Source organism: Leuciscus leuciscus (assembly GCF_965113295.1).
Source record: "Leuciscus leuciscus genome assembly, chromosome: 18".
Taxonomy (NCBI): domain Eukaryota; kingdom Metazoa; phylum Chordata; class Actinopteri; order Cypriniformes; family Leuciscidae; genus Leuciscus; species Leuciscus leuciscus.
The window spans coordinates 9025479-9043289 of record NC_138742.1 but is presented as its reverse complement, the minus strand read 5'-3'; the positions used below and the strand labels follow the sequence as shown (position 1 = coordinate 9043289).

At 37.5% G+C, this 17811-nt stretch overlaps 1 protein-coding gene across 2 annotated transcripts in view; it reads right to left on the bottom strand.

Annotated features, from left to right (window-relative positions):
- The window catches only part of acap3a (ArfGAP with coiled-coil, ankyrin repeat and PH domains 3a), a 68053-nt gene extending 50563 nt beyond the window's left edge, over window positions 1-17490 (bottom strand). For both annotated transcript variants that reach the window (XM_082146182.1, XM_082146183.1), the window contains exon 1: window positions 17328-17490. In XM_082146182.1, the coding sequence (XP_082002308.1) occupies window positions 17328-17374 (47 nt within the window). In that variant the 5' untranslated portion in view covers window positions 17375-17490. The remainder of the gene's footprint in view (window positions 1-17327) is intronic.
- Window positions 17491-17811: the final 321 nt, after the last annotated feature.

The window sequence follows — 17811 nt, the reverse complement described above, 5'->3', positions numbered from 1 at the left end:
ATCAGTTACAAAACTGAAAAGCATCTCTTGGTGTTATGAAAGTACAAAATAAATGGAATAATGAAAAATAAAACTTGTGCAGAGATTCGTTTTCTTTGCGCATGAGAGTTCATTAACATGCGGTGACAATGGTGGATGCACGAAGTTCAATATTACGCTTTTTCAAGAAATCACGGTAAGATGTGAACGTCAATAATCACAAAAATGAATCGAAACTTAGGCTAACCTATAGGCTATTAGCAAGCTCTTGTGTGCCATCTGAACTCTTCTTTTGTGTTGGGCTGCGTTCCAGTTCAAAATTGTCATGCCCTTCACTTGCTAACTTCCCTTTGTCTCGTTCACTCGGATGTACGTCATTGCTTACTTTGCATGAGTGCCCACTACTGGCGGAACCTTTGCAATAAGCCGAGTTGGAACGTGCTAAGCCCTTGATCACTTTGAATCCACTATGGGGTTGATTTTTTTTTTTTTTTTTTTACGAAATTGTTTAATGCAGCATTCTATATGTATATAGGTGTGTTTGAGTTGTTTAATTTAAAATAAATTTGTTTTATTAATATATCAGAGCTGTTTGTGGTGGGGTAAATCAAACGCAATATGCGTTTACGTCACAATCGTGTTGCATTGTGGTATATGGAGCTTCCTGAAGTGTACACATGAAGTAGACTCGCAACCCTCATTTTGACCGAGGGAGCGAGGGTCTGTCCATATAAACTTCCCTCGTCCACTTCACGAAGTGGAATGCACTTCAAAATGGCGGCAGAGATTCCCCCGTGGGGAAGTGCTTAGGGAAGTTCGCAAGTGCGTGTCTAAAAGTGGACTGGAACGCAGCCACGGTGTATAGATTGTTTGTTGTTTGTTCTACTGCTCTTTTTCCTATTATGGTGGTTAGCAAACAACATTGCATTGCCACACGCGCCCCCTTCTGGATTGGAGTGTGGATCGCCTGTGACTGACTGTATGCGTCGTCTGACTGTATGCACCGAACCGTGACGTCCGTACCGTGACTGTTTGGGACGAAAACATGTACCATTACATTGTTATTGTACATGTATATTTTGAAAGTCATATTATATATATATATATATATATTTTTTTTTTTTTATAAATAATCCCCACTGCTTTTTAACCAAGGTGATGTGATATGCAAGGATTTGTTCAAGTGACAAGTGCCCAAACTAAAGCTTGTGATTCAGGACTGACTTGAGGTCACTCCGGTTTACTGTACATCAGTGGAAGGATTGAGGCTCTATAGCTTCCACAGGACTTCTAGGAAGAGCAAATAATGACATAACGAACTATCTAAGATAAACACACAAACAAATCCAGAGGGAGGTCATGGGTCAGAGGTTATGCCCATCTCTCCTTCCTCCAGGTGTTTCCTGAAATAATACGTTCTTGACGTCACCATGCTGTCGTCCTGTGGGTGCAGGACCAGGATGTTGATAAACCTTCCATAGTGTGTGAAGTAAAACATTCGCCTGTCACAGTGACAGGAAGCCACACACACGTTAAAATCATATCCATCCTATACACACTGATATTCATCATGTACAGCAAATTGTGGACGCCACCAACTTAGTTCTAGAAGTATTTTGAACCTCGTCTCCTCGCAGCAGATTGTTTGTGTGTGTGATGGAGGGATTCCTGCCGCTGTTTTGACTCCTATATATACACATTTTATAAGCTCTTCACGAGTTCTCAGCTAGTCAAAATACCATCATAATGTAGGCTGCGCACATACAACGAGCGCATTTAGCCGAGCACACAGCATTGTTTTGGATGTCCGGCAAGTTCCGTCGCGAAATAAACATCATAAAAGCCGACCAATCAGGTTGTGAACTTATCCCTATGCCTTTAGGTTTGGTATCTTTAGGTTCGGTGTTAAAAATGCCAGTGTCAACGCTAAGCGGACCAGGACTAAATGTTTTTTTTTTTTTTGGTTTGGACCAAGGCGAACTAAACTACCCTACAGTTGAGCTCAATAGGAGATCAGTCCAATCTACATTTTGCTTTCAGAAGCGAAGAACACATCAACACAGGAGGTAAAAAGGAGAAATGTAAGCTCAGCTGTTTCTGATGTGGCCAGTATGTATTTAGTGCTCTTGGAAGTGGCAGCAGGTCTTTTGGGAATCGGGCTTGCTTCAGTGTGCAAACAGGCCTGCAGTGGGAAGAGGAAGTTTCCTCACGCCTCATTGAGCCCAAACGCAAACCGCAGGCTCTCCTGAGACGCAGAAGCCATCGATGCAACATTGACGCAGTGGAGGGAAAGCCAGTGCAAAGCAGTACAATTACACAGAGCATGCTAATCAGCATTAACTGAAGGTTTACGGAGTAATTGATTATATGAGGCCGCTAATTAGATGCTCATTTTACACTATCGTTCAAAAGTTTGGGTAATGACATTTATAATGTTACAAACTATTTCTATTTCGAATAAAAGCTGTTCTTTTGAACTTTAAATTGTGATCATATTTCACAATATTACTGTTTTACTGTATTATTGATCAAATACATTAAATGTAGCCTTGAGCAGAAGAGACTTATGTATTTAAAACGTACCGACCCCTAACTTTTAAATGGTAGTGTATAAAAGCAAAATCTATTCTAAAATATATAGTTCTATCTCTATATTATGATTGGATTTGTTGTGAATCGCAAAAATATGTAAAATTCTAAAAACCAAGAAATTTGAAATAATAAATCGGGTTTCATGTCAAAATGTAAACACACGCTCTTTGAAAAAACTGTTAGTAAAGGTATAAAACACTGGTAAAGGTACAATAGGCAAATTAATAGGCAAAAATCTATTTGTTTTGCTTGAAATTATTATGATCTTTACCTGATAAACTGATTAAAAAAAAATGAGGGCATTTAAAATTGCATCCTTACCATTTTTAAAACAGTGAAAAAATGAATGATAAAAACATTTGGTGCCTAGTATCATTATTAAGAAATAACTATTTTATTATTGGTAACTATTGAACATTGGTGTCTTAATCATATTCCTCATTTTATTGAAACAAGAACACACTCAAGGTTGTGAACTACTGTGATTATTGCCATTGTATTATTCAACTTTAAAGCATGTTATACACAAGAATTGTATGTCACAATGTGCTATTGTACTGGCTTTGAAAAACCTGGCTCACTCAGTTTGAATGGAGCGTTGGGTGCAGTGAATCACACACACACACACACACACACACACACACACACACACACACACACACACACACACACACACACACACACACACACACACACACACACACACACACACACACACACACACACACACACACACCTGCAGCCTTTGCTGAACCTTCGTTAATATTCCAGTAGGCCAGCATCATCCACATGCGTTTCCTGTGCTGCACAGGGACAGAGCGAAAGACCCCGAGCGTGCTGAGAAAGTGAATGGGTTTGGCCCGATCAGAACCAGATGCCTGTAAGATCTCCAGATGTGAGTCAGCAACATCCCAGAAACAGCACCAGACAGAGCCACATGATTCACAACACACACACACACACACACATATTCGGCAGAAGAGGAACCATTAGACAAAGACTCAGACGGAAGAAATAAATAAAATAAAGAAGTCAGGTTAATGCCAGATTCCCTCGCTGGACTTCCTCTAAACCAGTTCCTCTTTACTGTACTGTACAGAGTAAAGTACATCAATTGGAAAAGTACCAGTCAGTTGAAGCTGGATGTAATCCACAATTCAAGCGCTGTCTTCAAAAATGAATTCACTTAAAGTGAAATGGTACTAAAATTTGATGCGAAGTTGCAAAGTCAGTCAGTTGTTCACTATGTCATGTCATAGTGTCTTAAAACATGAGCTAGGACCTTAAAGGCTGGTTATACTTATAGTTAAGTAGCCAGGTGGGGAGATAGCATCTAAATCATCTTTCAGTATAGGGTCTTTATGCATTTAGATCATACGTAAACATGAGATCAATTTAGTGCAAGTCAAGAGTTGACTGTCAGTTTTAACCATAAGCCGGGACTATGATTTCATTCATTTCTATATGAGTGGACCATCTCTTATAATGTTCTGCCTGCACTCGGAAGGAAATTAGATTTTGGTCCATTTATATTTTCTTCCCAGCGTAAGTGCATTATGGGTAATGAAATAAAGAGGAGTCTGTAATCAGGTACGGATTGGCCGAACTGCTCTGAATTGTGCAGTTAGTAAAGCTACAGACCTTAGTAAATGTCAAAGCTAAAAGAACCATAATGTATTAATTTGATGCAATATCACTTGAGATTTTTAATGTCTCTTTCTTGACTCATTTGATTGGACTACAAAAAGACATTAAAGCAGCACTCAGTAGCTTCGGGATTTCTTCGCTGTATTCTCGCTTTTTGCTCGCAGGTTTCTCTCTAGAGCTCCCCCCACAGCTTCGGAATAGATATTTGACAACACTGTCGTAAAAACTCGTTGCTGATTCTCAGACACCAGAGGCTATAGATCAACGACATCAAAGCAGATGGGACGTTCTTTAAAACGTCTTCTTCATTCGGGTTCGGACAGCGTGAGGGAGCGCAATAATGACAGCATTTTAGCAGATTTCTTTTGGCCGTAAAGCAATTGTTTACATCGCGAGACCTGATATCACGCGAGACTTCCTGACGCGGCGGCCGGCGGCCCGCCGGCTCAAAGTTGCAAGTGCGTATTTTCCGCTCACGGGCACCAGGGGGGTGCGAAACGACCACCATTCAACCCGAAATAAGTAATATAACCATTCCAATGACTCCGAAGCTGTTCAGTTAAGGTAAAAAAAGTTACTTAGTGCACCTTTAAGGCCCGGTTTCACAGACAGGGCTTAGATTAAGCCAGAATTAGGTCCTAGTTCAATCAGGGCATTTAAGTAGCTTTTATAAACGTCCCTAAGAAAAAGACACAACTGGTGTGCATCTTGAGACAAAATAATGGCACTGACATATTTTAAGAGATGTTTTTTTGTTTCATTGCTTTCAAAACGTACACCGTAATGGTTCTTAGGTCAAGTCAGACATAAAAAACCTGCGGTCCAGTTTGCAAGTTGATTTCATCCATGATTCAGACCTCTGACTCCAACGGATTTATTAAAAAGAATTTCACATTATATTGTAAAAGTATGTTCAATCTTTATAAATACGCAAGATAAGAGCGGCCACATAATTTCCCAGTCTCGTGCCTGATGGCAGTAAATCGCGCCGCCGACAGTACATGAATAATCCACAGAGAGCTACTATTTTTATAAACTCTGAATTATAAGAGGTTTACCAAAACCATAAGCACCCGCTGAGATGTTCCCTGCTGTGAACTTCCCGTGCGGGTCAGCAGAAAGGAAAGATGGGAGTGGGTGGATGACGATAATCCTAATTGAGAACCATTACATCCACCTGTTCCGTCACGCTAGGGGGCTTTTAACAGCTTTACCCGTGTTTTGTGGGATTGGAGGTTGTTTACTAGTACTTTAAGAATCCTGCATATCTTAAAGTTCGAAAGGAAATGCCATAGCATTGAATGAAGGGCTTCATGTTGTTCTTCCTGTGGACACGGCATCAGAAAGATTGATCAACAGGGGGGCTTCATGGGAAACTCTTTACAGTAACCTCCTGTTGTAGAGAAAGCATTGTGAGTGGGAGATTTACTCTAAACACACAGAAATCTGAGAGCAATTGATATCAGATGCGCATTACGTACATTCTTGTGAGTCAAAGAACCGCTTGTTTTTTGCTAATTCAACTTTGGTTTCAGGTTTCCCAGTCTCCTGTGCAATGTGCAACCATCAACAAATGGTGTTGTGACTCAAAACAAATAAAAAAATCAAATCTACATCATTAGCCAAACAGGAGCAGAACATCTCAGGAGGAAGCAAGGCCAAGTTATTAGATTTCCTTTCACTTAATAAACAGTTCGCACTCTCTTAGAGTCGTCACTCTTCCAGGATGTTACATAAAAGTAGATTTGCAAACCACTCAGAAGGCACAGCCTTTGTGTGGTGGAGTGTGAATGGAGCGGCTATTCATCTTTTGTAAGGACTGCCAGGCTTCACACAGGGTCCTGCGCACAAAAGGCTGTAATGACATCACCCATGCCTTAAAAGTTGAGTCTGTTTAACATGATTTAGAGGGTCTTAGGCTACGTTCACACTGTGAGTCCAAATCCGATTATGTGTGTATCCGATTAGAATCTGATCTAAAATTAATGACGGTCCAGTGTATGCCGCTCTTTCCTTTTCCGGAGTATCTGCATTGGTTATGGCAATGACGACGCGTCGGTAGGTTTACGCCAAAAACATGTTCAGCAATCGCAACATGGAGGGGTTTTTCTTATAACAACGTCTGACGTTTTACGTGGAGTGAGAAAGTCAAAATTTCCCAAATGGATTTCCAGAAATGTGATTCGAATAGGATTTCAACCCACTTACTGTGTGAATGTAGCCTGAATGGATTTGTAAAAATCGAATTTCATGTGATTTTTGGCCGTTCACACTTGCTAAATATGATCGGATTTGGACTGACGGAACATGTTCTTCTGTTGATGATTTATGGAAGACATTAACAAGTTCAAGATCGCAACAAATATTTAGAGTACGGTTTGAAATTCAAATTCAGGCACTTATGCCGGAGGGTTGAATTTTATTATAACGAAGTGATCGCAACTTTTTGTTTTTTGTTTTGTTATATCATAGTAGAACGGTCTTGGAAATTGTTTGAACATTTTCAACTACAAATGTTTTTTTTTTTTTACCACCATCTCAGACCCAGACTTTTAATCTTAAACTATTAAAATCCATAATATAAGTATTAATTATTTTATTTAAAACTATGATAATCAAAAATGGTGAAATAAACAAAGCAAAACAGTTCTATAATCTATAAGTTACTTTTTAAAATAAAGACAACATTTTGACTCCATTGAACAATTTTTTAATAAGAAAAAGTTTAAGGAAACAACAGTATCACTGAAGAGCTGGAGATGAAATATTAGACACAAAAAAAGGTAAAAACATTTCATTCCACGCATCATTTCCAATGAAGATGTAATTGTAAAATTTAAAAATATGTAAGCCTATTTAAATAATTTCCGCCACAATCAGTGTTATTGTTAACTACAACTATTAAAAACACTAAAAATAACTTAAAATCATTTATGTTAGGTCAAAATATTTCAAATTTTTGTACTAAAATAACAAAAACTGAAATAAACAAAGCTAAATATAAAAAAAACAATACAAGATGTGATAATGAATGAATATAAAAATAAAAGCTAATTCAAAATATTAATATTTACTATTATTATTGTAAGTATTGTATATAAATAAAATGAAACAAACATAAAAACACAATATGCTGTTATACACAATAACAGATTTGGAAATGACACTGTGGTGAGAACTAAAGTGCCTGTAGTTGAAGAAACACCCATTTACGCTTCAAAATATCGAAATTCTTCCAAATCAAAGATGAGAACTGGAATCTCATTTTCTCTTGCTCAGATCCTGAGCCATAAAACGAAGCCCACTCCCCCACAATCCTCTGCAGATTACTCTTCCTCTGAAGTCTACTGCACGTCTTAGGACTGGTTTCTTTCACACAGTCCTATCATCACGTGGAAGGAATCCTCCGACGGCTGTCCTGGAACGGAGCCTGGCTAGCTTAAGAAATCCTACCTATCAAAGATCTACAGGCTCATCCCATTCCATGAAGAGAAAAGTTCTGGCTCTGAGAGGAAGGAATGTGGCCGGCACTCAAGGAGTTTACCACAGCAGGAAACAAACTAAAGTTGCTTCACGATTACTAAGGTGTTCTGACTGATTTTTAGCATGTAGCTATGCAGTTTCTTGAGGGTTTCTTGCTTACTGGTCAAAAAGCGTATACTAAAGGCTGTTTTGCACCAAAATGGTGTTGGTTCTCACGCCAGAGCAAATGCAAATGTTCAATTTATAGTAGTTCTTCACAACTGTTGCTTGTCAGATTGTATGAACATGATCCCCGTCATTGTGGGATCTCAATAGTCAAGACGTGTCAAAAACGGACACGCTAGACTAGAAGACTCGTCTGGAGATTTAAATCATCAATCCACGACACGATCGGTGACTGTGAGCTGCTTTTACATGCGGGATTGAAATGGTGGCTAGCAAACAAAAACAATCTTTGGCGTTCATTTTGATCATGGCTTGTCTCATTCAAGTCTGTGGATCAAGTGGTGGTTTGTTGTAGTCTCACTATTTGCCTCATCAGGTTCTGCGCTCCTATTGGTTCTTGATTTGATGGTTGTCGTAGGAGAAGTCACACTGCCAGAGTTTCGTGAAAGGTAAAATTTGATCGCAACGGCCAATAATCATCTGTTGGCAAACATGACAAACTAGCTATAAAAGACTTCAGATTGTGGCTTCAGACTTCCGGGATCAGTGGAATCTTTTAGGATTCTCAACATTTGACTTAGACGGCCAAATTGTGACCAAAATCATACAGTGTGAACCCGGCTTGAGAAACTCTATCTGAACGGGCCATTTTCCACTGACTTGAGAACTGAACGATGACATAACGGACTACATGACTACACATAGCGCATTTTTTGTATTAAAAGCATTTTAACATCAAAAGTCATTTTAAATACAGCATCCTTTAGATATTACCGCATGCTTTTGATGCAATTCCAAGAAAATTCTTATTAATCAATTCACACATAAAATCTATCCCCCTGTGGGGAAAATCCAGCTTTTAATGTTGTTTATATGTCTATGTGGTGTTTTTAATATGCTTTAAGACAAACCATGTGGAAATTCATAAGTCAACACCATTGCTGAGTATTGCTGAGAGCTGGTGTTTCTGACATCACAAACTACCTTGTAACCAATAACATCAACGTGTGATCGTCAACGAGTGGATCTCTGAGCTGCTGTGAGTGAGTGGAGGCGGGGCTCATTCGCATATTCATAGAACCGCCTATACTAAATGAGGCAAGGGTGCAAAGTTACATTTAAGCTATTTTAAGGCATGAAGAATGTTTTTTTTAAGGAAAAAACCTTTAAATATGTCATTTTGGTGATCAAAGGTGAGTTTTAAGGGATACAATTATTGACTACAGGGGGACTCTAATCATTTAATAACATTTTAGATGGGCAAAGATATGTATATTTTATAGGGCTGGGCAACGATTAATCACATCCAAAATAAAAGTTTGTGTTTACATAATATATGTGTGTGTACTGCGTATAATTATTTTATATATTTAAACACACATATGCATGTATATACTGTATATACTGTATATATATATATATTTTATATAAATATAAATATTTTTTATAAATATAAATATTTTAGATATATAACACATTTTTCTTAAATATATACATGCATGTGTGTGTATTTATGTATACAACATAATTATACACAGTACGCACATATTATGTAAACACAAACTTTTATTTTGGATGCGATTAATCGTGATTAATTGTTGCCCAGCCCCAATATTTTAACATCCAAAGTAATTTGCTTCAGCTAATGAGCCATCTAATTTTGTTTTTACGATTTTTGTCGGATCTGGAGCAGTTGGATCAAGCAGAGGTGATCAAGCGGCCGTCCGCACACCTTGACGTCCCGGGACTGTGTTCTGGAGGAAATGTGGGCTAATCCATGATTAGCAGAAATGTTTAAACTGCTGACCTAATCCTTGTTGTTTTCACATTGAGGCCGTAGTCCAATGAGGCAGGACAAATCAGTGACACCCTTAGCAAGATCGATACAAGCTTACAGCGTCTTATTGAATAATGTAGAAATAGGATAATTTAAATGAACAGGGCGGCATTCAAGGCGAGCCTGACTCTGGAAACTAGACAATTTGTCTTTTAAGGCACAACAAGTGTCGGGCGACTAATTAGCTCTATATACACAGAGCTAAAGGGGGCAATGCATATTGACTTCAAATCAAAACTTAGCACTCACTATGCACTCTTATTATTTTAATTAGCCTAGATATTCTCATCTACATTAGCATCAAGCTAATATCTTGTATGCAGTCGTGCAGCACAGAGGTTTGTTGCCCAATTAAGAGAGGGACGCCTGAACCCCCATCTGGCTTATGATCGTGTGGGTCTGTCGAGGTAAGGAAGAAGTCGGGCCCTGCTGGCACACATTCAGAACAGAAGGAGGTCAATATGAAGTAGAGCAGAAGAAATAAGAGCATGTTGCAGAAATCCCTTCCAGCTCAAAGCAACAGCAACTCTTCAGGAACAACTTCAAAAACATCTAAGCCATACCAAACATCCGCCATATTGGAAAACTGCTCTAAATCCAGTCAAATGGTTTGCTTTTTTTCTGTGCAACATGCATCAAATGATTGGTTAATGGTCTAGCGTATACCTTTAAAGTAGCTGTACAAAGGTTTTATAGATGAAAGCAATCCATTCCCCATCCTTTGGTCAGCCCGATATGTTCTCCTGACACTAATTACAATCTGTATTTAGTCTAAGGAGGATATGCAATAGTTATCTAAGATACCTGTAGACAACACATTTAATCTCTAAAGCAGGGTTAAAACGATCTGTAATCACAGATGAATGAGATCATTGTCTAAAACTGGATAAAAAAAAATCCAGTCAACAATTCAGCTCCAGGAAACAGTGTGCATTGTATATCATCATAGGGAAGGACAATGAATAATGACCCATAAAGCATTAAAATGAGGACAAAGCAACAAAGCACATAAGCTCATTATGCTCAACTTTCATAACTTTCTTATTTTTAGAATGATTTCTGAAGGATCATGTGACACTGAAGACTGGAGTAATGACGCTGAAAATTCAGCTTTGCCATCAAATTGTAATAATATTTCGCAGTACTGCATTTCAAAATAAAATAAAATAAAATAAATTCAGCATTGGTGAACATACAGCAAGAGACTTCCTACAATAACTTAAATTCATTTTTTAATTATTCCAAACTTTTGATCGGTAACGTACATTTACTGTTTTATTTATTTATATTGACAACATTTTTAATCTGTACAAGAAAATAATCATTGTCTTATTTACCCAGAATTTTAATAGGCATATTTAATTATCCTTACAGAGCTCCAGACTGTGACAAAATGGTCGTATTTCGCTACTTTTTTTCCAGCCGGTGTGAATTTGGTTAGAGGCAAACAAAAGCGAATCAAAATGCGCTACTGGTTGTGTATCAGCTCCGACCAATAGGCTAATAGACGGCGCAATACTCGCGTGCCGATCTCGATCACGCAACACTGTTACTACACAGCGCTGGGAGATCCACTGAGAAAGCATTTGAATTCGCAACATAATTAATGACATCGCTGCGAGATTTAGTGAGAATCATTCAAATTCGGCAGTTATAAACCACAGATATCCCAATTTTGTCCCCATTTGTAAAACTAATGGTACGTTTACACGACAACGATGTACTAAAAACGGAAAAGTTATTCCCTTGCGTTTTTCGCGTACAGATGTCAATGCTGTCAAAATTAAAAACACTGTATTATTCATGCCAGGCCAGTAGTTGGCGATGTCACTTTGTAAAGAAACACTACACGCCTATAGACTGAACATATAATACGCATGTGCATGACTTCACCGTTTTCACAAATTTGCGTTTTGTAGTTAACACGGAGATGATAACGGTATTGTTTTCAAAAACTTGCACTTTGAATCTAGTTTTCAAAATTTTGCGTTCTCAGGCTACCAAAACGTGGTTGTCTTGTAAATGAACGGCCAAAAACACATAAAAAGTTTTCATTTTTAGTAAAATTTTTTTTTTTTTTTCAACCAGTAGGTGGCGGCAGAGGAGCACTTATTGGCTTATTAGCCATTTCCACTGCCTAATATATATTTTCACATGTTTTGCTTTTGAATTTATATTTAGACATGACGAAATCACTATCATCAATAAATAAATTGTCAAAGTTTGAATTATGAAGTAGGAAAAGTGACAAAATCTCATGAAAAACCACTTTTTTTTTTAAAAATTGCGAATGAATTACAAGAAAAAGCAAGTAAAGACAAGAGAATTCCTTTTATAATCAATGAAGCTGTCGGTCAGTTCAGTATGATAGAAGCACTACCAAATCAGGTGCTGGTGCCACCATCTGTAGAACTTAGTGGCACTGGTCTACTGGCTAGTGCTCTCAAATGTTAGTCTGGAGTCCTGCTTTAAGTTGCATTTCAGTGTACTATCGCATTCATTAGTGTAAACTGTCAACTACTGTCATATCAGACCAACAGAACAAAACCTTAGCAAGTTAGCAAGCCATAAACAAACAATATTAACTCATATAATTTCAATAATATCACATCTGTTGTAATAGCCTTTGAAAAATGCTCGTTAAAATTGTACAAGGCATTCATGTTTGCATTCTGGCCTTGAATAATATATGATTTTGGTCTTTGTAAATTCAAAATCAATCATAACTCAGCTGACCTAGTGGTTAAATTAAATCTGTACACAAGTCCAAAAAGTCCTCCCCTGGTGTGACGGGGTCTTACAGTTCTCACATGATCATGAGAAGCCGCCATACATCAACCAGCTGTTGGTCTCCAATCATGCTGACCCAATTGATCCGTCTCAGTGAAAGCAGCCAGTGTGACAGAGAGGCATCCTGGACAATGAGAACATTCTGCAACAAGCTGGAGACGACACATGTGAATCATAAACTGAACTTATGCCACGGGTCACAGCAACAGGACGAGGATGTGCCCCCTTTCCACAATATGCCCAATACATATCAACAGCAGGTCCATTTAAGACTCAGTCAACAACACTCAAAGTTTCCTGAACTTTAAAAGGATCTGTTTTTGACAGAGATATGATGACATTAAATTTCATGTTATGGCTGATATTTAAATTCTATAAAATTTTGTCAAAATAAAATAAAATACATTCAATTATTTTAAATCCTAATAATATTTCACATTACTGGTTTTACCGTATTTTTTATCAAATAAATGCAGCCTTGATGACAATATGATACTTCTTTAAAAAACATTTTAAAATGTTTTTAGACCCCAAACTTTTGAACATAGTGTATTCATAATACATAAATCATATTTCATATTCATTTTGAGATTTGATTAGTAAAAGACTATGTTTAACAATTTATTAAATTAGTGTTTTTAAAGTTTAACTGAATATTAGATGTAAAATACTGGCCGAAATATATATTATATTATATTATATTATATTATATTATATTATATTATATTATATTATATATACACACACAATAATTTAAGAATAAATGATCAGATATGACACTGATATATTTATGCATCCCTAGTCCTTGATATTAAAACCACTGGATATTAATACTGAAGAAAATACGACACATACTGTATGTTTGTCTTTCTCAAATATATATAAAAAAATCTACATCTGTATAGTCTGTCCACTGAAAGTTTGAACGAGAATAAAAGCTCTTATTTGATCATTCTTGTAGGGACGGTTTCGGTGGTCATGGTCAAATATGGCCGCAGTGACCTCTCATAATCATTTGAGTACGTAAAAAGCCTGCATTGCACTCAACGATACAGTAAAACAACTTAAAAAGCATCATAGGATGGAGCTTCTCTATAAAAAGCATCCGTTCTGGCAGCGAGTCATTATGTAAGGCACTTTATTGATTGAACCATCAAACTTAACACCCAAACAACGACAGCTCGAATAAGCCCCGGGTTTCCTCAGACAGTAAAAAGATTTCAAATGAAACTGGAGAATTGGTACTGAAAGTTCTGGAGATGTAATAAATTACAGTAGTAACTCCTGGCCAGGCGCTGGAACGCACCGGTCCGCTCGCAGAGGGGGTTGGAAAGAAAGGTGACACAGCAGACTTGAGTCAGGAATGATGAATAATATTTGGTCAGGTGGTTACAATCTGCTCAATGCTCCATATCTGTTAACGCTATAGCTGAATGCGGAAAATTGTACACACGGACAATAAAGATAACATCCGTTATGAAGACTGAATTTTTGATTGAGCGCAAAGAAAATACCACATGCAAAACCCACTGGCACTTTTGTGGCCTTGACCTTTCAAACTAACATCAAAGAGTGACTGGAGTGACGGAGTCCAAACCACAAGGTCTTTGAGGGTTGCCAGAGATTGGCAGGGATAGAATTGCAGGGAAGGATAATTGTAAAGGGTGTGTGAATGCATGAACGCCGTGCGAAGAGTCAGTGTGTGAAACTAGCCATGCGGAGGTAACGCGCAGCATGCAACCAACAAGTGAAGGAAGTAGATTGTATTAAATGTTTTAGATGAAGAAAAACATCCTGAGAACTTACATAACAGCTTTCACCTCCACAGAAGAGTCATTAATACAGTGGTTGTGACCAGAGTACTAATTAAGGATTGGGTCTTAGTAAAAGTACATGCACTACAGGTCAACATTTGAAGTCAGTAAGAATTATTTTATTTTTTTTACGAATGAAATGAATATATAAAAAAATCCTGATACTGATTTCTGAAGGATTATGTGACACTGAAGACTGGAGTAATGATGCTGAAAATTCAGCTCTGACATCACTTGAATAAATTAAGTTTTAAAATATATTAAAATAGAACACAGTTATTTGAAATTGTAACAATATCTGTAATAATACAATATCTGTAATTTACTGTATTTTTGTTCAAATAAATGCAGCATTGGTGAGCATAAGAGGCATCGTTCGAAATCAAAAATATGAAATAATCTTACTGACTGTTACAAGCACATCAAGTCATTACAAATCACTTTATTACTTGTTTATTAGTGTTTTGTTTAAGTGTTTTAGATAATGAATTGACGTTTAGTTACTGTGCTAGTGCCAGCAAATTATAATTTGTATTGCACAAGACAAACCTCAACAAACTGTGCCTATACATTTCTGAAAATATTTATTAATGTGTTTTGTCAGGTGTTTAAAATTCCATAAAAACAATTCTTTATTAAATAAATTAGATTTTGATTATAAAATAATCGACCGCCCAGTTGCTCCTTCGGTTGCCCAAAGAATTACCGCAAGTTTGTGCTACAGACATAAACGATCCCTCAAATTGTGTGGCTTCTTGAAAAGCGGAGGATTTAACAATCTAGTTTCTTCATAAACATTAGAAAGTTCCTGCAAATCCCTCAAGAGACTGAGGAGACCGGACTCACACAGCCAGATGGCATCCATTAAGGTGCTGCTTCCCAGTCTGGAAGTCTTTGATTTGGAGCAGGGATTATGCCGCCTGCTCTCACACACACACACACACACACACACACACACACTCACTCCGACGCATTTACTCAACACACACGCTCACGTGGGGAGTAATCGGAGCTGGTGCTGAGGAGGGGATGTGGGTGTAAAGGAATGCTGGTTTATTTGTCTAACCTCTGGATCTCGATGCTTTACCACAGTCACAGCTAGAGTCAGTGCGTGGGACATTCGGAATTCTTTAGATCCCATGTCCCACCATAACGTTCAAACCCCCGTACCTCCTTCCTCTCGGAATATATTGTCAAGAGAGCCATCGGATGGGAAGGAATTTTCTCAGCCATTTACATTTACACTGTACAAGCAGCTTTGCATTACATGATACTGATTTACACAGTGTGCTTCATGACAACCAACATGACCTGAGCAATAACTGCAAAGGAAATGTAAATTTTCATTGTATTTCTTTGCTTTTATTCAGCAAGGACACATTCAATTGTTACCAAAAATATATTAAATTTTTTTTTTGTTCTTTGGAACTTTCTATTCATCAAAGAATACTGGAGGAAATGTATCACGATTTCCAACATAACATGTTTTCAACATTGATAATAATAAGAAATGTTCCTTGAGCAGAAATTCAGCATATTATAATGATTTCTGAGGGATCATGTGACACTGAGGACTGGAGAAATGATGCTGAAAATTCAGCTTTGTCATCACAGGAATAAATCACAATTTAAAATATATATAATTTTTTTAAATAATATTTCACTATTTTTACTATTTTTGGTGTGCAAAGGTTATAGTATATTGTATATTCAGATACAGTATAAAAAAACCAAAACAATTATAAGTTATAACCATATAGTCAAGTCTGTACAACTGGCAACCATCATGAGCCATTCAGACGCAACTGGCATTGAAATTTCACTTCATCTTTAAAGCAAAGAAAAACAGGCATCATTTTGAGAATTAACCCATCGAAACACAAGGGAACAACTATCAAGAAATGATGTGCATGATTCAGCCTTAAGTGCCCGTGTAATCACAGCTAAAGAAAAATAGCCCTAGAGAGGAACATCAAGACATTTGTGCACGGGATATGAGCCATGCTGAATGAATCATGGAAAATCAATGACTGCTGGGCACTGGATAGCTGGTCAAACATCCCTCTCACACTCAGTCAGATAACATGGTGTAAATTACAAATCACCATCACCTCAATCTTTCGATGAACAGATTCGGTGTAAATCTTGACGGTTAAGTTGGTCATATTCACGTATTCAAGTGTTCAGCACCACCAGATGTCTGATCGTCAGTTCTCATGGGTAAGTAGGGTAAAATCAATGACTTAAGCAACAAACCGCAGACTAATTACTCATTTAGTAGAGGTTTTGTCTCAAATGACTTAAAAAAAAAAAAAAAAGAAAAAAAAAAAGGATCTGTCATACTCACCCTCATGTTGCTCAGGTATAATGTAAACACGATTTGAGACCAAGACAGGACTTGTTTAATTAATAAGGACTTAAATTCAGTCTATTCCTTAAACTTCAGCATACTTAACAGTGCAGAGGCAGCTTGAAAACTGCAGTCACCATTCACTTCACTTGCATGGAAAAGAGCAGCGTAGACATTCTGCAAGCTAACTGATTTTGTGTTTGATGGAAAAATAACACCATACATCTTTTTAGCAACAAAATAGCAGATGATGACTTAAATTTAATTAGCACAATATTGATGACAGTTCATGAATCACTCCATCAGTTCTCAGACCAGATTTTTAAACACTATACGTTCACTCACTACATGATTACAAACCATTTTTCAAAATGTACTGGTAAATAGTGATAATAATAGAAAAAACAGCAACAATTCACCAGGATGGGCACATAAAAACGAATTAATTCATTCATACTGTCTATCTCGTGGCACTGACTTGACTGATCAAATCAGATCATAATTGTGCAAACAACAGAATAGCAGGTAACTGAAGACTTGCAACTGGAAATTAACTAAAGCTATATGATATCTAATTCTCAGTATTACATTATTTACAACCCATAATATCACTCTCAACTAACTCAATGTAAAACCTCTCTTTCAGTGGAAAACAGATATTTCAGCCTACCGAAAACGGGGAGAGTCTTTGATGCAGTCTTCAAAATCCACCGTCATGCTGGACGATTTATTTCCAGATATTAAAACTGAAGTTTCATCGCCGTCAGTAAACAAGAGAGTAAATGTAAGATATCCCGCGAACTACAGCCTCTTCCCTCCACTCAGGCAGAGAGTGAATCCACTGAGCTTTAACACACGCTTCTAATGCTAGAGTAAGGGACTGTCAACAGTTTCTCTACTCTGACTAAAACGCGTGAAGGCGTCAACGGCTAGCATCAGACTAGCTGGCTACCATACTGTCCTGTACACATGAAAGCTGAATGAATAAGCTTTCAATTGATGTATGGTTTGTTACTATAGGACAATATTTGGCCGAGATACAACTATTTGAAAATCTGGAATCTGAGGGTGCAAACAAATCGAAACATTGAGAAAATCGCCCATTTATGTTCGCGATTGTGCTGCCTTCACTCACAAAAATAAATGTGTTATAT